This window comes from Mustelus asterias, unplaced genomic scaffold (genome assembly GCF_964213995.1).
Source record: "Mustelus asterias unplaced genomic scaffold, sMusAst1.hap1.1 HAP1_SCAFFOLD_1286, whole genome shotgun sequence".
NCBI classification, from domain to species: Eukaryota; Metazoa; Chordata; class Chondrichthyes; order Carcharhiniformes; family Triakidae; genus Mustelus; species Mustelus asterias.
Window position 1 is genome coordinate 39785 of NW_027591231.1, and position 24458 is coordinate 64242.

General features: G+C 53.6%; 1 protein-coding gene across 4 annotated transcripts; it reads left to right on the top strand.

The window, feature by feature from the left end:
* The first annotated feature begins 3040 nt into the window (after nucleotides 1-3040).
* Nucleotides 3041-23345, top strand: ltap1 (lipid transport auxiliary protein 1). Of its 4 annotated transcripts, none has more exons than XR_013496533.1 (9): nucleotides 3041-3185; nucleotides 4234-4317; nucleotides 9607-9708; nucleotides 12875-12992; nucleotides 14749-14805; nucleotides 16893-17059; nucleotides 19368-19426; nucleotides 20919-21536; nucleotides 21625-23345. XR_013496533.1 is itself a non-coding variant. In XM_078206115.1 (8 exons), exons 1-8 carry the CDS (start codon nucleotides 3168-3170, stop codon nucleotides 21115-21117), a joined length of 804 nt encoding a protein of 267 aa, XP_078062241.1. In that variant the 5' UTR covers nucleotides 3041-3167; the 3' UTR covers nucleotides 21118-23345. The 4 variants fall into 4 exon arrangements, 2 of the variants coding, with proteins under 2 accessions (XP_078062241.1, XP_078062242.1); XR_013496534.1 differs by having other exon boundaries at nucleotides 3056-3185; nucleotides 14752-14805; nucleotides 20919-21564; nucleotides 21654-23345; XM_078206115.1 differs by having other exon boundaries at nucleotides 20919-23345.
* Nucleotides 23346-24458: the final 1113 nt, after the last annotated feature.

Below are 24458 nucleotides of genomic sequence, written 5' to 3' on the forward strand. Positions count from 1 at the left end.
GCATCTTGGAGGCCGCGACAGTGGCTGTGGGGCCGACAACCCCAGCCGTTGCCCTGACACAGGCCTCGGTGGACATGTCGGGGTGGGCGTAGCACTTGACCCCGAGTTGTTTAGTTATTAAATGAAATGGTGGCAGGGCCTTGGGAGTGGCGGGGGCCTTGGCCACCGCCACACCCGCATAGGTGGGCTGGAAGGTCCTGCCACCGGTGATGGTGTCGCTGTCTGTGGTAAACCACTGTTAGCCTATTACCTGTATATGTGACATGCCTGGACATGCCCCTGCCGGCCCTACCTGAGACTCCTCCCCCCCTGGTCCAGGAATAAAGGCGACTGCTCCCCACCCCCCTGCCTCAGTCTGGACCAGTTCATCGGCATGGGTGTGCTCCAAGTCTTTTGCGAATAAAAGCCTATTTGTTCTTGCACACAAACTAGTCTTTGCTCGATTGATGGCGCATCACTGTCGCCATGACTTCAATGGGTGGCTATGCCCACCCCGAGACTGCCCAGATGTACGACAGGGCGTATCGGTGATTACTTTTTCTGTGGCGGGGGGGTGCAGGGAGGGATGGGTGAGGGGCCTTTCTGGCCTTTATGATAGGTGCAGAAAGGGGGGATAGAGAGGGTGGGGAGTGTGGGTATAATGGGGGGGGGAGTGATGGGGTCTCTGCCCAGGTGTTGGGGAGCAGAGAGGGAATGAGGGAGGGTGGGGTGGGGTGGGGTCCAGGTGCTCTCTCCCTGATGTCAGAGAGGGGGACGGAGGAGCAGGAGGGGGGACAAGAGACAGGGCACTGAGGAGGGCCGGTGCCTCAGTCAGGAGGAAGTGGGGGGGGTGCCGGTGCTGGGGGCAGCAGCAGTGGGTGGGGGGACTTCAAATCTTCAGCCCTGTTGGGCCAACCAATAAAAAACCCCCAGGGGTCTTCATCCCCCCCCCCACCCCTGTAGATGGTAGGCAGCTTCCTGGAGTTCTTGCCCACCCCCTCGTCCCTTCCAGGCACGGACGTTGGATAACTGGGGACACCAGCCCAACAACTCAGTCCTTTGATGTTGAGAGCCTTCCTTTGTGTAGTGCTGTCCGCCCTCCTGCGGGTGGAGAGCGTCTCTTTCCCTCCCTCTTCCTCTCTTCTCCCAGGGAGAGAGCACCTTCCGATGGCTCCCCGTGCAGGCGGGGCGATGGTTCCTCCTTCCTGCCCGTGGGAATCCTTGAAGGGAAGCAAAGGACCCCTCACCCAGCTTTCCTCTTTCCAACAGCATCAACAGTCCACTTCTCCGCACGCACACAACAAGCTCCACAGTTGCAAGCGGCTGAACGCAGTTTTTTTTTCTTTTTCTTATTAACTTTTTTTCTAAATTATTACTTTTTAAAAATTTGTTCCCGCTCCATATTAAAAATAAATGAATTGACTCCGTCCTCCTTCAGGATTTTTCTCTCCCTGCGCATCAAGTGATGTTAACTGCCCCCTGATTATTAACTCTTTTTCCTCCTCTTACTGCCTAAACATCTTTAGTGTTAATATTATGATTTAAATTAGTTTAATATTTATTATGATTTAAATTTATTTATTCATATTAATATTTAAATGTCTTTATTTATTTGGGGCCGGCACAGTGGGCTAGCACTGCTGCCTCACAGCGCCAGGGTCCCGGGTTCGATTCCCGGCCTCGGGTCACTGTCTGTGCCGAGTCTGCACGTTCTCCCCGTGTCTGTGTGGGTTTCCTCCGGGTGCTCCGGTTTCCTCCCACAGTCCGAAATACGTGCAGGTTAGGTGGATTGGCCATGCTAAATTGCCCTTTGGTGTCCAAAGATGTGCTGGTTAGATGGATTGGCTATGCTAAATTGCCCCTTAGTGTTCAAAGATGTGCTGGTTAGATGGATTGGCTATGCTAACTTGCCCCTTAGTGTTCAAAGATGTGCTGGTTAGGTGGATTGGCCATGCTAAATTGCCCCTTAGTGTTCAAAGATGTGCTGGTTAGATGGATTGGCCATGCTAAATTGCCCCTTAGTGTCCAAAGATGTGCAGGTTAGGGTGGATTGACCGTGCTAAATTCTCCCTCAGTGTAACCCGAACAGGAGTGTGGCGACTGGGGGATTTTCACAGTAACTTCATTGCGGTGTTAATGTAAGCCTTACTTGTGACAATAATCAATAAAGTTTGAATGTTTGGTGTTGATGGTTTTAATTTCTGCCAGAATCTGCTGGTCAAGCCTGTCACGTGACCTCTGGCCCTTGCCAACGGTCGCTTCCGGTCGCCTCACCCCCGCTTCCGGCCCGCCGTTTTCCCTCCTTCAACGTCATTAAAAATATATAAATACCCTCCTCCTCCTCCTTTATTATTTCTTTCCGGTCCGTTTCCTTTCCTTCGCAAAGTAAAATTCTTCAGTTGTCCGTTTGTTAACAAAAACCCCTTCTTTTTTATCTTTTAGGCCTGTCATGTGACTCGGTTCCCTTGACAACGGACGCTTCTGGCTCCACGTATTTTTAAAATATAAATATCCCCCTCTTCATCCTCTATTATTTCTTCCCGCCCCATTTTCCTTCTTAAAATTAATATTTGTGCGGTTGGGCAGTTGTTTAAAACAAAAATCTTTCCTTTTTAATGGTCAGGCCTGTCATGTGATCCGGTTGCCTTGCCAACGGCCGCTTCTCACCCCAACCTCCGGTGGCCATTTTGCTTCCCAGTGCGTCATACAAAATATAAATATTGCCCTCCCCCCCCCTCCTTTTTTTAATGTATTCCCATCCCATTTCTCTTCCTTTTTGAAATGAAGATCCCCAGGTTGTCCTTTGGTAAAAAATAATCATTACTTTTCTTTTTCAGGCTTTGACCCGCATCACGTGATGACCGGCCTAGCGGCCATTTTGTTTCCTCCAACCTTATTAAAAATATATAAAAATTCCCTTCCTTCCTCCTAATACTTTTTTTATTTGTTCCCATCCTATTTCTTTTCCCTTTCGAAGTGGAGAATCTGTGGTTGTCCTTTGGTAAAAAATAATCATTACTTTTCTTTTTCTGGCTCTGACCCTCGTCACGTGACTCCCGGCCTGGCGGCCATTTTGTTTCCCCTCCCCTCCCCCGCCGCCATTCCTTGGCTTTATTTTTTGTTTATATTTCTCTTTAAGGCGGCGTTAGGGACACCGTTCCCATCCCAATCCCGCGCCGGAGGGGTTAATGAGCGATGTGTCGAAGGTAAGTAAGGAAGTGAGTGAAAAAAGCGGTGTGTTTTTGGAGCGCTTTCCTCGCCGTTCCGAGTTATTTTTTTGTTGTTGTCGAAACCAGCCGCCGCCGGCTGAGGAGACCTCTCTCTCTCTCCGGAAAGAGCCGAAGCCTCTCCGGGAATGGCCGAGGCGATGACGTTAGCGTGGGGGGCGGGGCCACGACCGGTCTCCGTAAATGGCCGAAGCGTTGCCGGAAATGGCCGACGTGATGACTTTTGCCAGGGGGCGGGGCGACGACCGGCCTCTGAAAACGGCCGATGTGATGACGTTTGCCGGCGGGGCGGGGCCACGACCGGTCTCCGTAAATGGCCGACGTGATGACGTTTGTCAGGGGGCGGGGAGTCGACTCGTCTCCGAAAAGGGCCGAAGTGATGACGTTTGAGTGGGGGGAGGGGTCGATTCCGGGTCGGCGGGGGCCGCAAGTGCTCCCCGGAAAGAACCGAACGCTCTCCGGAAATGGCCGAAGCTCTGACGTTTTGGAGGTGGGCGGGGCCTTTTAGTCCTCTGGAACGGGCTGCCCAGGCGTCTCCGGAAAGGGCCGAACCCTGTCCGGAAATGGCCAAGGTGGTGACGTTGGTGAAGGGGGAGGGGCGATTGGTTCCCCTCAGGTGATGGCCCTTGGAGCCCATTCCGGAAATAGCCGAGGTATCTCCGGAGACGGCCGAAGAAGAGTTGAGTGCATTTGTGGGGTCGGAGGCCCTGTCCGCAAATGGCCGTCGACCCGCCTTCAGAAATGCCCGAACACCGGGCGAAAATGGCCGAGCGTCTGACGTTGCGGGAGTGGGTGGGGCCACGACACATCTCCGGAGATGGCCGAGGCCATGACGTTGCGTGGGCGGAGCCTTACGGAAATAGCCGAGCCAAGCCCCCGGCTTGGAGCCGCGCATGCGCTGAGAGGGGAGGGAGCGGCTCCGGAAAGGTCCGAGCGGCCTCCGGAAAGAGCCGAAGCTGCAGGCTGGATGCCCCAGTGTGGGTTGTGAATGGCCAGCTGACAACCACATTTAACATTAATCTTGCAGGGTTACAGACTGCACAGGGAGATGGCCCATGCAAAGAGTCTGTCTGGAATCAATGTTGTTCTGGTCATGGCTTATGGCAGCCTGGTAAGTAACCTCTTATCTGATTTATTATTGTCACAAGTCGGCTTACATTGACAGCGCAATGAAGTTACTGTGAAAATCCCCCCAGTCGCCACAGTCCGGCCCTGTTCGAGTACACTGAGGGAGAATATTGCACGGTCCATGCATCCTAAACAGCACAGGGCGGCACGGTGGGTTAGCATCACTGCCTCACGGTGCCAGGGACCCGGGTTCGATTCCCGGCTCGGATCACTGTCTGTGCGGAGTCTGCACCTTCTCCCCGTGTCTGCGTGGGTTTCCTCCGGGTGCTCCGGTTTCCTCCCACAGTCCAAAGATGTGTAGGTTAGGTGGATTGGCCGTGCTAAATTGCCCCTTAGCGTCCAAAGATGTGTAGGTTAGGTGGATTGGCCATGCTAAATTGTCCCTTAGCGTCCAAAGATGTGGAGGTTAGGTGGATTGGCCATGCTAAATTGCCCCTTAGCGTCCAAAGATGTGTAGGTTGGGTGGATTGGCCATGCTAAATTACCCCTTAGTGTCCAAAGATGTGTAGGTTAGGTGGATTGGCCGTGCTAAATTGTCCCTTAGCGTCCAAAGATGTGTAGGTTAGGTGGATTGGCCGTGCTAAATTGCCCCTTAGTGTCCAAAGATGTGGAGGTTAGGTGGATTGGCCGTGCTAAATTGCCCCTTAGCGTCCAAAGATGTGTAGGTTAGGTGGATTGGCCGTGCTAAATTGCCCCTTAGTGTCAGAGGGATTAGCTGGGTAAATACGTGCGGTTACGGGGATAGGGCCTGGGTGGGATTGTGGTCGGTGCAGACCCGATGGGCCGAATGGCCTCCTTCTGCACTGCAGGGATTCAATGATTCATCTTTCAGACTGTGGGAGGAAACCGGAGCACCCGGAGGAAACCCACGCAGACACGGGGAGAATGTGCAGACTCCGCACAGACAGTGACCCGAGCCGGGAATTGAACCTGTTTCCCTGGTGCTGTGAGGCAGCGGTGCTAACCCACCGTGCTACCTGTAATGTTAGAGAGAGAGAGACATTTCATAGAATTCCTACAATGCTGAAGGAGGCCATTTGGCCCATCGATTCTGCACTGACCACCATCTGTATAAGGCTCTGCTCAGACCCCATTTGGAGTATTGTGAGCAGTTTTGGGCCCCGTATCTAAGGAAGGATGTGCCGGGCCTTGGAAAGGGTCCAGAGGAGGTTCACAAGAATGATCCCTGGAATGAAGAGCTTGTCGTATGAGGAACGGTTGAGGACTCTGGGTCTGTACTCATTGGAGTTTAGAAGGATGAGGGGGGATCTTATTGAGACTTACAGGATACTGTGAGGCCTGGATAGAGTGGACGTGGAGAGGATGTTTCCACTAGTAGGAAAAACTAGAACCAGAGGCACAACCTCAGGCTAAAGGGACGATCCTTTAAAACAGAAATGAGGAGGAATTTCTTCAGCCAAAGAGTGGTGAATCTGTGGAACTCTTTGCCGCAGAAGGCTGTGGAGGCCGGGTCATTGAGTGTCTTTAAGACAGAGATAGATCGGTTCTTGATTAATAAGGGGATCAGGGGTTATGGGGAAAAGGCAGGAGAATGGGGATGAGAAAAATATCAGCCATGATTGAATGGCGGAGCAGACTCGATGGGCTGAGTGGCCTAATTCTGCTCCTATGTCTTATGGTCTTATCCCATTCCTATCCCCACAACCCCATTCATTTATCCTAGCTAGTCCTGCTGACACTAAGGGGCAATTTAGCACGGCCAATCGACCTAACCTGCACATCTTTGAACTGTGGGCGGAAACCGGAGCACCTGGAGGAAACCCACACAGACACGGGGAGAACGTGCAGACTCCGCACAGACAGTGACCCAGGTTCCCGGCCTATATGGGAGAGACAGAGGAAGAGAGGTGGAGGGACAGGAAAAGATGGAGGAGAGAGAGATATGGAGGGGGCAAGAGGGAGAGAATTTGGGAAGAGATTTGAGAGAGAGAGAAAAAGATGGAAACAAAGTGTTAAAGTTTACTTATTTGTCATAAGTCGGCTTACATTAACACTACAATGAAGTTACTGTGAAAATCCCCTAGGTCGCCTCATTACAGGAAGGATGAGAGGCATAGATCGGGTGGACTTTCAGAGGCTTTTTCCCAGGGTGGAAATGGCTGCTACGAGAGGACACAGGTTTAAGGTGCTGGGGGGTAGGTACAGGGGAAATGTTAGGGGGAAGTTTTTCACACAGAGGGTGGTGGGCGAGTGGAATCGGCTGCCGTCAGTGGTGGTGGAGGCGAACTCAATAGGGTCTTTTAAGAGACTCCTGGATGAGTACATGGGACTTAATAGGATGGAGGGTTATAGGTAGATCTAGAAGGTAGGAATATGTTCGGCACAACTTGTGGGGCCGAAGGGCCTGTTTGTGCTGTAGTTTTTCTATGTTTCTCGTCGCCACACTCCGGCGCCTGTTCGGGTTACACTGAGGGAGAATTTAGCACGGCCAATCCCCCTAACCAGCATGCCTTTCGGACTGTGGGAGGAAACCGGAGCACCCGGAGGAAACCCACGCAGACACGGGGAGAAGGTGCAGACTCCGCACAGACAGTGACCCGAGCCGGGAATCGAACCCAGGTCCCTGGCGCGGTGAGGCAGCAGTGCTAACCCACTGTGCCACCCTCTCTCTTGCTAACCTGGTGACCAATATGTCTCCACTAATGTAAGGTGACTGGAGGCACCAATTTTAACTCTGCAGGGTTGATTTAGTTTCCAAACAGAAATTCTGCTACGTAATAACTAGTTAATCTAGCGGCACGGTGACACAGTGGGTTAGCACAGCTGCCTCACAGCGCCAGGGACCCGGGTTCGATTCCCGGCTCGGGTCACTGTCTGTGCGAAGTCTGCACATTCTCCCCGTGTCTGCGTGGGTTTCCTCCGGGTGCTCCGGTTTCCTCCCATAGTCTGAAAGATGTGTGGGTTAGGTGGATTGGCCGTGCTAAATTAGTGTCAGGGGGACTAGCTATGGTAAATACATGAGGTTATGGGGTTAGGGCCTGGGTGGAATTGTGGTCGGTGCAGACTCGATGGGCTGAATGGCCTCCTTCTGCACTGTAGGGATTCTATGAATCTCTGGTTACTTGTTAGCAAATGTAGTATAATTTTTTTAAAAAGCACTATTTTTAACTTGGGTTAATGCAACGTGACCCCGTGCGGGGTTGATTTAGTTTTTAAATAAAAGAGGAGGTTCTGCTAGTTAATCTCTAGTTACTAGCTAATTATTCTGTGGTTACTAGGTTAGCAAATGTAGTATTATTTTAAAGAAACACTAACTCAGCAGGTTAATGCAGAGTTTGTTTAAATTTTACACCCAAGATAAGGTTCTGCTAGTTAGTCTCTAGTTTACTAGCTAGTTCATCTCTGGTTACTAGGTCAGCAAATGTAGTATAATTAAAATAACTATTTTTAACTTGGGGGAATGTAATGTGACCTGTGCAGGATTGATTTAGGGTTTTAAGTAAAAGATGAGGTTCTGCTAGTTATCTCCAGTTAATCTCTAGTCACTAGCTTGACTAATGTTAAAGGGAACACTATTTTTTTAACTCAGCAAGTTAACACAATGCCAGATGTCCAGTTTTTAAAATTTCGAAGCAAAAGATACATTTATTCTTCTAGTTATCTCTAGTTAATGCATCGCTAACCAGGTAAAGAGGTGTTAAAGCAATGCAACATGTTCAGGCTTTAAACAGAAGTTGGTTGTATTTAATCCCTAGTTACTAGGTTAACACATGTAAGGTGACTAATACATACATTATACTTCAATTCAGCTAGTTAAGGCTATAAAACATGTGTAGGGTTTTTTTCATAGAATCCCTACAGTACGGAGGAGGCCATTCGGCCCATCGTTCTGCACCAACTCTCCAACAGAGCATCTTACCCAAGGCCTATGTCCATAACCCCACCCCACTAAACCCCCGAACCTTTGGACACTAAGGGGCAACTTACCAATGCTAATCCACATAACCTACACATCTTTGGACACTAAGGGGCAATTTAGCACGGCTAATCCACATAACCTCCACATCTTTGGACACTAAGGGGCAATTTAGCATGGCTAATCCACATAACCTACACATCTTTGGACACTAAGGGGCAACTTAGCACGGCCAATCCACCTAACCCGCACATCTTTGGACACTAAGGGGCAATTTAGCATGGCCAATCCCCCTAACCTACACATCTTTGGACACTAAGGGGCAATTTAGCATGGCCAATCCACCTAACCTGCACATCTTTGGACACTAAGGGGCAATTTAGCATGGCCAATCCACCTAACCTGCACATCTTTGGACACTAAGGGGCAATTTAGCATGGCCAATCCCCCTAACCTCCACATCTTTGGACACTAAGGGGCAATTTAGCATGGCTAATCCACATAACCTACACATCTTTGGACACTAAGGGGCAACTTAGCACGGCCAATCCACCTAACCCGCACATCTTTGGACACTAAGGGGCAATTTAGCATGGCCAATCCCCCTAACCTACACATCTTTGGACACTAAGGGGCAATTTAGCATGGCCAATCCACCTAACCTACACATCTTTGGACACTAAGGGGCAATTTAGCATGGCCAATCCACCTAACCTACACATCTTTGGACACTAAGGGGCAATTTAGCATGGCCAATCCAGCTAACCTACACATCTTTGGACACTAAGGGGCAATTTAGCACGGCCAATCCCCCTAACCTGCACATCTTTGGACACTAAGGGGCAATTTATCATGGCCAATCCACCTAACCTGCACATCTTTGGACTGTGGGAGGAAACCGGAGCACCCGGAGGAAACCCACGCAGACTCGGGGAGAATGTGCAGACTCCACACAGACAGTGACCCGAGCCGGGAATCGAACGCGAGTCCCTGACGCTCTGAGGCAGCAGTGTAACAGCCCTGTCGGGTTACTGCGGTGAAACCCTACCAGTGAAAAGTATTGTTTCTTGCGCGCTATACAGACAAAGCATACCGTTCATAGAGAAGGAAAGGAGAGGGGCAGAATGTAGTGTTACAGTCATAGCTAGGGTGTAGAGAAAGATCAACTTAGTGCGAGGTAGGTCCATCTCGACAAGTGAATGCGAGAGGCTGAGATTTGGGAGGTCTGGAATGTGGGTGGCGTTTTACCTCAGACTAACATTGGGACACTCTGGGATCTTGCTGTGTAGGGATGAAGCTGGAAGATTCCTACATTGCAGTCGGTGTGGGGTGTGCTGAGGGAGTGAGATGAAAGGCAGCTCCTGGACTCCTCACCTTGCTGTCTCCTCTTTCCAGATCTTTGTCCTCCTCTTCATCTTCGTCAAGCGTCAGATCATGAGGTTCGCCATGAAGTCCAGACGGGGCCCTCACGTACCCATTGGCCACAACGCGCCCAAGGTTCGTGCCTGTGCCACGCGCCTCTTCACTCTCTGTGCCCGCGCGCGCGCGCTCTCGTATCGAAACTAACTTCATTCTTGCTGCAGTCGTATCGGGTATTAAGAACATAAGAAATAGGAGCAGGAGTAGGCCATCTAGCCCCCCGAGCCTGCCCTGCCAGTCAATAAGATCATGGCTGATCTGAAGTGGATCAGTTCCACTTACCCGCCTGATCCCTATAACCCCTAATTCCCTTACCGATCAGGAATCCATCTATCCGTGATTTAAACATATTCAACGAGGTAGCCTCCACCACTTCAGTGGGCAGAGAATTCCAGAGATTCACCACCCTCTGAGAGAAGAAGTTCCTTCTCAACTCTGTCCTAAACCGACCCCCCTTTATTTTGAGGCTGTGCCGTCTAGTTCTAGTTTCCTTTCGAAGTGGAAAGAATCTCTCCACCTCCACCCTATCCAGCCCCTTCATTATCTTATAGGTCTCTGTAAGATCCCCCCGCAGTCTTCTAAATTCCAACGAATACAAACCCAATCTGCTCAGTCTCTCCTCATAATCAACACCCCTCATCTCTGGTATCAACCTGGTGAACCTTCTCTGCACTCCCTCCAAGGCCAATATGTCCTTCCGCAAATAAGGGGACTAATACTGCACACAATATTCCAGCTGCGGCCTCACCAATGCCCTGTACAGATGCAGCAAGACATCTCTGCTTTTATATTCTATCCCCCTTGCGATATAGGCCAACATCCCATTTGCCTTCTTGATCACCTGTTGCACCTGCAGACTGGGTTTTTGCGTCTCATGCACAAGGACCCCCAGGTCCCTCTGCACAGCAGCATGTTGTAATTTCTTTCCATTTAGATAATAATCCAATTTGCTATTACTTCTTCCAAAGTGAATAACCTCGCATTTGTTAACGTTATACTCCATCTGCCAGATCCTCGCCCACTCACTCAGCCTGTCCAAATCTCTCTGCAGATCTTCTACGCCCTCCACACGATTCACTTTTCCACTTATCTTTGTGTCGTCTGCAAACTTCGTTACCCTACACTCCGTCCCCTCCTCCAGATCATCTATATAAATGGTAAATAGTTGAGGCCCCAGTACCGATCCCTGCGGCACGCCACTAGTTACCATCCGCCAACCAGAAAAGCACCCATTTATTCCGACTCTCTGCTTCCTGTCGGATAGCCAATCCCCAATCCACGCTAACACCCTACCCCCAACTCCGTGTGACCCAATCTTCTTCAGCAACCTTTTGTGAGGTGAGACCACATCTGGAGAATTGGAGTCAGAGAGGTTTACAGCATGGAAACAGGCCCTTCGGCCCAACTTGTCCATGCCACCCTTTTTTTAACCTCTAAGCTAATCCCAATTGCCTGCATTTGGCCCATATCCTTCTATACCCATCGTACCCATGTAACTAAACGCTTTTTAAAAGACAAAATTGTACCCGCCTCTACTACTACCTCTGGCAGCTTGTTCCAGACACTCACCACCCTCTGTGTGAAGAAATTGCCCCTCTGGACACTTTTGTATCTCTCCCCTCTCACCTTAAACCCATGCCCTCTAGTTTTAGACTCCCCTACCTTTGGGAAAAGATATTGACTATCTAGCTGATCTGTGCCCCTCATTATTTTATAGATCTCTATAAGATCACCCCTCAGCCTCCTACGCTCCAGAGAAAAAAGTCCCAGTCTGTCCAGCATCTCCTTATAACTCAATCCATCAAGTCCCGGTACATCCCAGTAAATCTTTTCTGCACTCTTTCTAGTTTAATAATATCCTTTCTATAATAGGGTGACCAGAATTGCACACAGTATTCCAAGTGTGGCCTTACCAATGTCTTGTACAACTTCAACAAGATGTCCCAACTCCTGTATTCAATGTTCTGACCGATGAAACCAAGCATGCCGAATGCCGCCTTCACCACTCTGTCCACCTGTGACTCCACTTTAAAGGAATGGGAGGGAGAATGTGGGACTTGCTCCCACGGGGGGAGTGGGGGGAGAATGTGGGACTTGCTCCCACGAGGGGAGTGGGGGAAAATGTGGGACTTGCTCCCACGGGGGGAGTGGGGGAGAATGTGGGACTCGCTCCCACGGGGGGAGTGGGGGAGAATGTGGGACTCGCTCCCACGGGGGGAGTGGGGGAGAATGTGGGACTCGCTCCCACGGGGGGAGTGGGGGAGAATGTGGGACTTGCTCCCACGGGGGGAGTGGGGGAGAATGTGGGACTCGCTCCCACGGGGGGAGTGGGGGAGAATGTGGGACTCGCTCCCACGGGGGGAGTGGGGGAGAATGTGGGACTCGCTCCCACGGGGGGAGTGGGGGAGAATGTGGGACTTGCTCCCACGGGGGGAGTGGGGGAGAATGTGGGACTTGCTCCCACGGGGGGAGTGGGGGAGAATGTGGGACTCGCTCCCACGGGGGGAGTGGGGGAGAATGTGGGACTCGCTCCCACGGGGGGGAGTGGGGGAGAATGTGGGACTCGCTCCCACGGGGGGGAGTAGGGGAGAATTTGGGACTCGCTCCCACACGGGGAGTGGGGGGGAATGTGGGACTCGCTCCCACGGGGGGAGAATGTGGGACTCGCTCCTGCGGGGGGGGAGTGGCGGAGAATGTGGGACTCACTCCCACGGGGGGAGTGGGGGGAGAATGTGGGACTCGCTCCTGCGGGGGGAGTGGGGGGAGAATGTGGGACTCGCTCCTGCGGGGGGAGTGGGGGAGAATGTGGGACTCGCTCCCACGGGGAGTGGGAGAGGTGAATAGCAGAAATACATGGGGCGGGGGTGGGGGAACTGGATAAACACGGGGGGGAGAAAGGGATAGAAGGATTTGATAATGGGGGTGAGATGAAGGGGGGCATTTATGGAATAGGAATGGCAGCACAGGTAGAGGGGCTGAATGGCCTGCTGTTAGTTGGAGGTAGTCGTGGACTGGTCAGCATTGGCTGCAGCTCTGCTACGTAGACATACAGCCTCGGAGGAGGCCATTCGGCCCATCATGCCTGTGCTGGCTGCTAGAAAGGGCTGTCCAGTGAGTTCCCTCTATTTCCCCTTGCTCGGTCCCATCCAAACACTGGCCTTGGGGAGGGAGCTTTTTTCTGTGCGAACGTACCGTTAGTGTGCGACGGCTAATCTCTTCCCCCCTCCGGGTGTTTCTGTGGCAGGACCTGAGGGAGGAGATTGATCGGAGTCTTCTCAAAGTCCAGGATCTGGATTACGAGCCGCAGCTTCTGGATGAGGGAGACGCCCGATTACTTCAACTGCAGCAGCCCGGAAGCCAAGGTAGCTCACACCGCCTGCATTTCCATAGCACCTTTCACACCCCCCCCCCTTCCCTATCTCTGCAACCTCCTCCAGCCCCGACACCCCCCTCCCTGTCTCTCCCTACAGAGAAAGAGAGGGAGTATAGGGGGCTGGAGGAGGTTACAGAGATGGGGAGGGTGGTGTAGGGGCTGGAGGGGGTTACAGAGATAGGGAGGGGGTGTAGGGGCTGGAGGAGGTTACAGAGATAGGAAGGGGGTGTAGGGGCTGGAGGGGGTTACAGAGATAGGAAGGGGGTGTAGGGGCTGGAGGAGGTTACAGAGATGGGGAGGGTGGTGTAGGGGGCTGGAGGAGGTTACAGAGATGGGGAGGGTGGTGTAGGGGCTGGAGGGGGTTACAGAGATGGGGAGGAGGTGTAGGGGCTGGAGGAGGTTACAGAGATAGGGAGGGAGTGTAGGGGGCTGGAGGGGGTTACAGGGATAGGGAGGGTGTGTAGGGGCTGGAGGAGGTTACAGAGATAGGGTTGGGGGGTGTAGGGGCTGGAGGAGGTTACAGAGATAGGGAGGGGGTGTAGGAGGCTGGAGGGGGTTACAGAGATAGGGAGGGGGTGTAGGGGCTGGTGGAGGTTACAGAGATAGGGAGGGGGTGTAGGAGGCTGGAGGGGGTTACAGAGATAGGGAGGGGGTGTAGGGGCTGGTGGAGGTACAGACAGTAAGAAGTCTCTCAACACCAGGTTAAAGTCCAACAGGTTTATTTGGTAGCACAAGCCACTAGCTTTCAGAGAGCTGTCCCTTCATCAGGTGAGTGGGAGGTTAGAGAGATAGGGAGGGGGGTGTAGGGGCTGGAGGAGGTTACAGAGACAGGGAGGGGGTGTAGGAGCTGGAGGAGGTTACCGAGGTCGGGAGGGGGTGTAAGGGCTCGTAGAGGTTACAAAGATAGGGAGGGGGGTGTCGGGGCTGGAGGAGGTTACAGAGATAGGGAGGGGGCTGTAGGGGCTGGAGGAGGTTACAGAGATAGGGAGTGGGGTGTAGGGGCTGGAGGAGGTTATAGAGATAGGGAGGGGGGTGTAGGGGCTGGAGGAGGTTACAGAGCTAGGGAGGGGGTTTAGGAGGCTGGAGGAGATTACAGAGATGGGGAGGGGGCGCAGGGGGCTGGAGGAGATTACAGAGATAGGGAGGGGGGTGTAGGGGCTGGGGGAGGTTACAGAGATAGGATGGGGGGTGTAGGGGGCTGGGGGAGGTTACACAGATAGGGAGGGGGGTGTAGGGGGCTGGAAGAGGTTACAGAGATAGGGAGGGGGTGTAGGGGGCCGTAAGAGGTTACAGAGATTGGGAGGGGGTGTAGGGGCTGGAGGAGGTTACAGAGATAGGGAGGGGGGTGTAGGGGCTGGAGGGGGTTACAGAGGTAGGGAGGGGGTGTAGGGGCTGGAGGAGGTTACAGAGATAGGGAGGGGGGTGTAGGGGCTGGAGGGGGTTACAGAGATAGGGAGGGAGTGTAGGGGCTGGAGGAGGTTACAGAGATAGGGAGGGGGTGTAGGGGCTGGAGGAGGTTACAGAGATAGGGAGGGGGGTGTAGGGGGCTGGAAGAGGTTACAGATATTGGGAGGGAGTGTAGGGGCTGGAGGAGGTTACAGGGATAGGGAGGGGGTGTAGGGGCTGGAGGAGGTTACAGAGATAGGGAGGGGGTGTAGGGGCTGGAGGAAGCGCGCGTGATCGAAAGTTTATTCCACTGGCCACAGCAGGAGGCGAGAATGACCTTTCTCCACATTCCTCCCCAGCAGGTCGCTACAACTACCTGTACAGAATGCAAGCTCTGGATGCTATTCGGCATGTGGGTGAGTGTCGGACCGTGTCTGCTCCCCACCCCCACGCCCAAGCAAAAGCAACCCTGCAAATTCGCGCTTGCTATTTCACTCTGGTGAAGAGTGGAGTTGGGGCTTGGGCAGGGCGGAAACTGCGTTTCCCTAGCGCCTTTTAACAACCCGCGTAGGCTGTCCAGAAAGAATCCTCGGCCTCCGAGTTATGTTGTATTGTGGCACAGCAAGATCCCACAAATGCCGCCGGGATAATTCCCGTCGCCGCGATGTTCCTTGCACCGTCGCAGACGCAACCACTCCTCACCCTGTCGGTCCTTCATTGTGACGGCTCTATTGTCGCCGTCCTTTCTCCCTCCCTCCCGCTCTGATCCCGTCAACGTCTATCCTTCTGGACCTTTCCCTCTTGGATGGGATTCGGGTCTGTCGCCACATTGGGTGGGGTCGTTCCCGGCGAGGGGTTGTGCGGAGAAGCTGGAAGAGTTCCCCTCAGCGGAGCACGGAAGGCTCGGGGGGAGATTGAATCGAGATGTTCAGAATCAGGAAACGGGGACAAATGAGGCGAAAGTGTTTCCCACTGGGCAGGAGGGTGGGGAAACCAGAGGGGCCCCAGATGGAAGAGAATTCTTGCCGCTGAACAGACAAAGCATACCGTTCATAAAGTACATAGGGGAGAAGGAAAGATTTGATTTATTATTGTCACGTGTATTGGGGAACACTGAAAAGTATTGTTTCTTGCACGCTATACAGACAAAGCATACCGTTCATAGAGTACATAGGGGAGAAGGAAGGGAGAGGGTGCAGAATGTAGTGTTACAGTCATAGCTAGGGTGTAGAGAAAGATCAACTTAATGCGAGGTAGGTCCATTCAAAAGTCCAAAGATGTCCAGGTTAGGTGGATTGGCCATGCTAAATTGCCCTTTAGTGTCAGGGGGACCAGCTCGGGTAAATGCATGGGGTTATGGGGATGGGGCCTGGGTGGGGTCGTGCAGACACGATGGGCCGAATGGCCTCCTCCTGCACTGTAGGATTCTATGATTCTAGAATCGGTAAAGGTCGGGGTTGGGGGGAGAGATGGGGAGAATTTTGAAGGAAACGCAGCGAGTTGTTGTGATCTGGAAGGCACTGCCTGAAAGGGGGCAGATTCACTAGGAACTTTCCAATGAGGGAGCGGGGGGTGGAATTGGAAGGGGGAAACGATATAGAGAAATGAGGGGAGATACTAATTGCATAAATCATTTGATTTCCAGACAAAGCATACCGTTCATAGAGTACATAGATTTGATTTATTGTTGTCACATGTATTGGGATACAGTGAAAAGTATTGTTTCTTGCGCGTTGTACAGACAAAACATACCGTTCATAGAGAAGGAAAGGAGAGGGTGCAGAATGTAGTGTTACAGTCATAGCTAGGGTGTAGAGAAAGATCAACTTAATGCGAGGTAGGTCCATTCAAAAGTCTGACAGCAGCAGGGAAGAAGCTGTTCTTGAGTCGGTCGGTGCATGACCTCAGACTTTTGTATCTTTTTCCCGACGGAAGAAGAGAATGTCCGGGGTGCGTGGGGGGGGTCCTTGATTATGCCGGCTGCTTTTCCCGAGGCAGTGGGAAGTGTAGACGGAGTCAATGGATGGGAGGCTGGTTTGCGTGATGGGACTGGGCTACATTCACGACCTGTTGTAGTTCCTTGTGGTCTTGGGCAGAGCAGGAGCCCAGACCAAGCTGTGATACATCCAGAAAGACTGCTTTCTATGGTGCATCTGTAAAAGTTGGCGAGAGTCGTAGCTGACATGCCGAATTTCCTTAGTCTCCTGAGAAAGTAGAGGCGTTGGTGGGGCTTCCTTAACTATAGTGTCGGCATGGGGGGGAACCAGGACAGGTTGTTGGTGATCTGGACACCTAAAAACGTGAAGCTCTCGACCCTTTCTGCTTCATCCTCGTTGATGTAGACAGGGACATGTTCTCCTTTACGCTTCCTGAAGTCGATGACAATCTCCTTCTTATTGACATTAGTGACGGTACAGGTGCGATGGGCTGATTGGCCTCGCCTCTGCTCTGTGTGTTTCTCCGCCCTGACTCCCCCCTCTCTCGCTGCCTCTCGCCCCGACAGATCTCCCGCTGGGTGACGGAGCTGATTACGCCAAACACCTGACGGGGAAGAGCTTCCGGAGCTTTCTGCTGGAGCTCAGAGAGGGCAACACCCCGATCAGGGGGGTCCGCAAGAACCTGATCGACAAGCTGATCGATGGATATGAGGCGGCCCGGCACGGCACAGCGGTGAGCAGGGACGGGGGACGGGGTTGGTGCCGTGCGGGGGCTGTGGGGCTGAATGGCCTCCTCCTGTTCCCTGGGGCACTTGAGGGGTTCGAGAAGGTTGAGAGAAGGGAACTTCTTCCCTTAGTGGGGGGGGGTTCTCCCCGTGTCTGCGTGGGATTCCTCCGGGCGCTCCGGTTTCCTCCCACAGTCCAAAGATGTGTAGGTTAGGTGGATTGGCCGTGCTAAATTGCCCCTTGGTGTCAGGGAGACTGGCTAGGGTAAATGCATGGGGTTATGGGTGGGATAGTTATCGGTGCAGACTCGATGGGCCGAATGGCCTGCTCTGTACTGTAGGGATTCTATGATTCTAAGTTAGACTTATTGCCTGAAGGAAGGTGGCAATGTCAGCGGATCCGTAATCGAGAGGCTAATACTCTAGTGCGGGGGGGGGAGAGCAAGGGAAAAAGAGTGAGAAAGAGAGAGATGGGTTCAAGTCCCATCCGGGCATCTGGTGGAAATTTAAATGCGTGGTTGGCACTGCTATATGAACGGAGTGGGAATGGAGGGATACAAAAGAGTGGTCTAGTTTGGACCAGGGAGCGGCGCGGGCTAATTGTTCCTTGTTTCTCGTTTTAAGGCTTCATTCTATGATCATCTTGCTGGTGCCAGTACAGAGCGAGACTGCGGATAGTTGTGAACCTGTCTCGGGGGCAGGGAATTCATATGGTGTTCGTGGAAGTGGAAATGACTAGGGTTGGGAAGCATTTTCCGATCAGGGCCATTGTGATCTCCTGGACTCGTTTCGATCGCCTCAGGGGGTCGGAGAGGAATTTCCCAGATTTTTTTTCCCCATATTGGCCCTGGGGTTTTTCACTCTGGGTTTTCGCCTCTCCCTGGAGATCACATGGTCTGGAATGGGGTGGGGGTGGGGGTGAGTTAATAGGTTGTGATGAACAAAGCATCGTAGCTGTGAGGGACAGCTCGGTGGATAGGATATTGGTATGTAGATAGGCTGGAAAATTGGGCGGGGATCCTGGATTCAGGATTCAATCCTGGACCGGGGAGCGGCGCGGGCTTGGAGGGCCAAAGGGCCTGTTCCTGTGCTGTATTGTTCTTTGTTCTTTGTTTGCTGCCTCACAGCGCCAGGGACCTGGGTTCGATTCCCGGCTTGGGTCACTGTCTGTGCGGAGTCTGCACGTTCTCCCCGTGTCTGCGTGGGTTTCCTCCCCCAGTCCAAGATGTGTGGATTGGCCATGCTAAATTGCCCCTTGGTGTCCCAGGATGTGCAGGTTAGGGGGATTGCAGGGTGAGTATGTGGGCCTGAGTCACAAAGAAGATGGGTCGGTGCAGACTCGATGAGCCAATGGTCTCCTTCTGCACTGCAGGAATTCTATAGATTCTATTCTACATTGTAGAGGGCCTCACTGGCGAGACCCCATCCCCTAACTGCCCCTCGAGAAGGTGGTGGGTGAGCCGCCATCTTGAACCCTCTGCAGTCCCTGTGTGTGGGGTAGGTACACCCACAGTGCTGTTAGGGAGGGAGTTCCGGGATTGTTATTGGACATCAGTCAGTCCCCGTGTGTGGGGTAGGTACACCCACAGTGCTGTTAGGGAGGGAGTTCCGGGATTGTTATTGGACATCAGTCAGTCCCCGTGTGTGGGGTAGGTACACCCACAGTGCTGTTAGGGAGGGAGTTCCAGGATTGTTATTGGTGATCAGTCAGTCCCCGTGTGTGGGGTAGGTACACCCACAGTGCTGTTAGGGAGGGAGCTCCAGGATTGTCATTGGACATCAGTCAGTCCCCGTGTGTGGGGTAGGTACACCCACAGTGCTGTTAGGGAGGGAGTTCCGGGATTTTGACCCCAGCCACAGTGAAGGAACGGCCGATATATTTCCCAGTCGGGATGGTGAGTGGCTCGGAGGGGGAACTTGCAGGGGGTGGGTGTTCCCCATGTGTCTGCTGCTGCGCCCCCCCCCCGTCCTTCTCGATATCCTTCTCTAAGGTAATTATGTGATGGATATTAATGGCGCATAAACATGAGCAACTAATCGTCTCCGAGGGAGATTCACTTCATTGAGTGAAGAGTGACTCACCAGCGGTGTGTCTTCAAGTGTTTGGTGAACATTCACTCACTGTCGGAGAGGCAGAGAGTAGGGGGGGGTGAGTCGCACGTTGTCGGAGGGGCAGAGAGTAGGGGGGTCTCACGTTGTCGGAGGGACAGAGAGTAGGGGGGAGTCTCGCTTTGTTGGAGGAGCAGCGGGGGGAGTCTCACGTTGTTGGAGGAGCAGCGGGGAGAGTCTCACATTCTCCCTCGTTTTGTGTTCCAGTTCTTTGGGAAGACTGAGTACCTGAAGTACCAGAACGCTGTGAATGAGCTCGCCACCATGTGAGTCAATCTCTCTCCCTCTGTGTACCCGGGGCCAGCGCGGGCGGGCGGGCGGGAGGGAGGGAGGCACTGCCGTTCGAAGCCAGCCTTTTAAACTGAAACATCGCTCTCGGCTACACCCGCGCTGCTTTCTTCTTTTCCTGGACTGCTGGGCATGGCTGACAGGCTGGTCTATTTATCACCCGTCTCTGACTGCCCTCGGGAGCCCTGGCTTTGACCCACTGCCATCCCGGGTGGTGTGGGTATCACAGAATCCCCGCAGTGCAGAAGGAGGCCATTCGGCCCATCGAGCCTGCAGCGATGGCAATCCCACCCAGGCCCTAGCCCCGTAACCCCCACATATTTACCCCGCTAGCCCCCCTGACACTAAGGGGCAATTCAGCATGGCCAATCCCCCGAACCTGTGCATCTTTGGGCACTCGGGGGCAATTTAGCACGGGTGCTCCAGTTTCCTCCCACAGTCCAGAGATGTGCCGGTTAGTTGGATTATACAACAACAACCTGCCTATTTGTTAAACACCCCTCACCCCCCCACCCTCGCCTCGTTCCCCCCCCTTTGCGTAAGAGGCTAAAATGCCGCCTTGATGACTTGCTGGCTCTGCCTGCTGCCTTTTGGTGATGCATGTCCTGGGACACCCAGATCCCTCTGTAATTCACTCCGCTGCAGTCTCTCTGCATTGACGACACACCAGCATTCCCCCCCCCCCCCCCACCCCACCCCGAGGGCTGTTTAACCTCAGCCGACACCAAATAAACGTGAGGCAGTCGTGAATCTCAATGTCGTCTGTGGGATCTTGCTGTGCGTAATCTGGCTCTCACGCCTCCCTCCGATTAACACACCTGCGTTCTGACGGTATCTGAGCTGGCCGCGAGGGGCTGTCGGGAGTCCGGCTGCAGCGAGGCCGGATCATCCTTTCCTACGCTCAGAGGACGTTCGCAGGTGGTGCCCTGTCAGTACGGAGTTATTCCTGAATCTCACTCTGCCTCGCTCCCCCCCTCACACTCTGCCTCGCTCCCCCCCCCTCCGCCTCGCTCCCCCTCCCCCCTTCACTCTGCCCCGCTCCCCCCCTCCCCCCTCACACTCTGCCTCGCTCCCCCCTCACACTCTGCCTCGCTCCCCCCCCTCCCTCCGCCTCGCTCCCCCTCCCCCCTTCACTCTGCCCCGCTCCCCCCCTCCCCCTCCCCCCTCACACTCTGCCTCGCTCCCACACACACTTTCCCACACTCCGATATTGAGAACCGGGCATTAGTGGGAGTGGGAGATTCTCGGTGGGAGTGGGAGATTCTCGGTGGGAGTGGGAGATTCTCGGTGGGAGTGGGAGATTCCCGGTGGGAGTGGGAGCAGACACACTTGCTTTCACAGAAAGGAGAACAGAATTCCCAGTGTCGTGTTTGCGATCTCGCAGTTTGGGAAGGATGCGGAGGGGAGTGCGGGGGAAGGATTATGGGGAGGGGGCCTGTCTTCACGTCTCTCTCTCTCTGTGTGTCTCAGCCTCCAGGCGAGGAGCAGCCGAGCGCAGCCCCAGCACCAGGTCGCAGCAAAGGAACTGACCAGCCTTCCCGAGACCACCTTGCCCACCACCATCCAGGTCACCTACCTGCCCTCCAACCAGAAAAGCAAACGGCCCAAGCACTTCCTGGAACTCAAGAGCTTCAAGGACAATTACAACACCCTGGAGAGCACACTGTGAGGGGGCGAGGGGGGAGCACAATGGGAGGGGGCAGCACGATGGAGGGAGCACCAGGCAAGCCAGGACAGACACGAGCCAGCCCGTACATTCCCAGCCCACAGACCAACAGTACACAGGTACGCAGCGTTTCCCGATCATCGCCATCGAGGTCTAATCAAAACCCATGGCACCTAGGGTTCCCCCAAACCTGAACTCTCAGCTCTGTCCCTGCATAACACTGGGGTGCAGTACTGGTGGGGACGGGTCTGTCACTGTATAACACTGGGGTACAGTACTGGTGGAGGCGGGTCTGTCACTGTATAACACTGGGGTACAGTACTGGTGGGGACCAGTCTCTCGCTGTATAACACTGGGGTACAGTACTGGTGGGGACCGGTCTCTCGCTGTATAACACTGGGGTACAGTACTGGTGGGGATGGGTCTGTCGCTGTATAACACTGGGGTACAGTACTGGTGGGGATGGGTCTGTCGCTGTATAACACTGGGGTACAGTACTGGTGGGGACAGGTCTGTCACTGTATAACACTGGGGTACAGTACTGGTGGGGACAGGTTTGTCTGTATAAGACTGGGGTACAGTACTGGTGGGGACGGGTCTGTCGCTGTATACCACTGGGGTACGGTACTGGTGGGGACGGGTCTGTCGCTGTATAACACTGGGGTACGGTACTGGTGGGGACGGGTCTGTCGCTGTATAACACTGGGGTACGGTACTGGTGGGGACGGGTCTGTCGCTGTATAACACTGGGGTACAGTACTGGTGGGGACGGGTCTGTCGCTGTGTAACACTGGGGTACAGTGCTGGTGGGGACAGGTCTGTCGCTGTATAACACTGGGGTACAGTACTGGTGGGGACAGGTCTGTCACTGTATAACGCTGGGGTACAGTACTGGTGGGGACGGGTCTGTCACTGTATAACACTGGGGTACAGTACTGGTGGGGAGGGGTCTGTCGCTGTATAACACTGGGGTACAGTACTGGTGGGGAGGGGTCTGTCGCTGTATAACACTGGGGTACAGTACTGGTGGTGATGGGTCTGTCACTGTATAACGCTGGGGTACAGTACTGGTGGGGACAGGTCTGTCACTGTATAACGCTGGGGTACAGTACTGGTGGGGACGGGTCTGTCGCTGTATAACACTGGGGTACAGTACTGGTGGGGACGGGTCTGTCACTGTATAACACTGGGGTACAGTACTGGTGGGGATGGGTCTGTCGCTGTATAACACTGGGGTACAGTACTGGTGGGGATGGGTCTGTCACTGTATAACACTGGGGTACAGTACTGGTGGGGACAGGTCTGTCACTGTATAACGCTGGGGTACAGTACTGGTGGGGACCGGTCTCTCGCTGTATAACACTGGGGTACAGTACTGGTGGGGATGGGTCTGTCGCTGTATAACACTGGGGTACAGTACTGGTGGGGATGGGTCTGTCGCTGTATAACACTGGGGTACAGTACTGGTGGGGACAGGTCTGTCACTGTATAACACTGGGGTACAGTACTGGTGGGGACAGGTTTGTCTGTATAAGACTGGGGTACAGTACTGGTGGGGACGGGTCTGTCGCTGTATACCACTGGGGTACGGTACTGGTGGGGACGGGTCTGTCGCTGTATAACACTGGGGTACGGTACTGGTGGGGACGGGTCTGTCGCTGTATAACACTGGGGTACGGTACTGGTGGGGACGGGTCTGTCGCTGTATAACACTGGGGTACAGTACTGGTGGGGACGGGTCTGTCGCTGTGTAACACTGGGGTACAGTACTGGTGGTGATGGGTCTGTCACTGTATAACACTGGGGTACAGTACTGGTGGGGACGGGTCTGTCACTGTATAACACTGGGGTACAGTACTGGTGGGGACCGGTCTCTCGCTGTATAACACTGGGGTACAGTACTGGTGGGGACGGGTCTGTCACTGTATAATGCTGGGGTACAGTACTGGTGGGGATGGGTCTGTCGCTGTATAACACTGGGGTACAGTACTGGTGGGGAGGGGTCTGTCGCTGTATAACACTGGGGTACAGTACTGGTGGGGATGGGTCTGTCACTGTATAACACTGGGGTACAGTACTGGTGGGGACAGGTCTGTGTGTAACACAGGTTCTGTACTGGTGGGGACAGGTCTGTGCGTAACACAGGTTCTGTACTGGGGACATATCTTCACCTTGCCTGGAATGTGAAGTTGGTTTTGGTTTTATTGAAAATAAAGTTCTCTGGATTTGTATCAAGTCTGATTTTTTTGGTGAACTGGGCCAAAGGTCACTGCTGAAAAAAAACCCTCTGACCCTTCCAACCCCGCCACTTCTACCATCTAGAAGGACAAGGGGGGGGGGCAGCAGACACATGGGGAACACCACCACCTGCAAGTTCCCCCTCCGAGCCACTCGACATCCCGACTAGGAAATATATCGGCCGTTCCTTCACTGTGGCTGGGGTCAAAATCCCAGAACTCCCTCCCTAACAGCACTGTGGGTGTACCTACCCCACACACGGGGACTGACTGATGTCCAATAACAATCCTGGAACTCCCTCCCTAACAGCACTGTGGGTGTACCTACCCCACACAGGGATGGCTGTGGGTTCAAGATGGCGGCTCCCCCACCAGCTTCTCGAGAGGCGATTAGGGATGGGGAATAAGTACTGGGCCCGGCTAGTGACACACACGTACCCTCACTCAGTGCTGTTTTTTTTAAAACAATCCGATTTTAAAATAAGCATCCCAGGATAAAATTGAAAAGCAGGGATGAAAAATGTTGACCCTTGGTTAGACGGAGCGTGGAGAGAGTTCTTGGACGTAGCTCTGTCTCCTTCCTGTCAGAAAAAGAACGTGCGAGAGGATGCAGACACTAAAGATTCGTAATACCGAGACAGGTTATAACTGCCAGAAAGGATGGAAAAGGCCTGGGATTCTTTAAAAAGGAAAGGTCCAGGGAGGATGCACTGTTTGAGGTCTTCAAAATTCAGAAGAGGTTTTGATTGGGGCAACGTTGAGATGTGAGAGAGAGAATGTGGGACTCGCTCTCACGGGGGAGTGGGGGAGAATGTGGGACTCGCTCCCACGGGAGGAGTGGGGGAGAATGTGTGACTCACTCCCACGGGGGGAGTGGGGGAGAATGTGGGACTCGCTCCCACGGGGGGAGTGGGGGAGAATGTGGGACTCGCTCCCACGGGGGGAGTGGGGGAGAATGTGGGACTCGCTCCCACGGGGGGAGTGGGGGAGAATGTGGGACTCGCTCCCGCGGGGGGAGTGGGGGGAGAATGTGGGACTCACTCCCACGGGGGAGTGGGGGAGAATGTGGGACTCGCTCCCACGAGGGGAGTGGGGGAGAATGTGGGA

Bases quoted from the DNA above. Each gene is read 5' to 3' on its own strand.
- ltap1 (XM_078206115.1), top strand. The intron at 14,806-16,892 runs GTGAGTGTCGGA...TCGCCCCGACAG, and splicing joins GGATGCTATTCGGCATGTGG to ATCTCCCGCTGGGTGACGGA. The intron at 17,060-19,367 runs GTGAGCAGGGAC...TTTGTGTTCCAG, and splicing joins CGGCCCGGCACGGCACAGCG to TTCTTTGGGAAGACTGAGTA.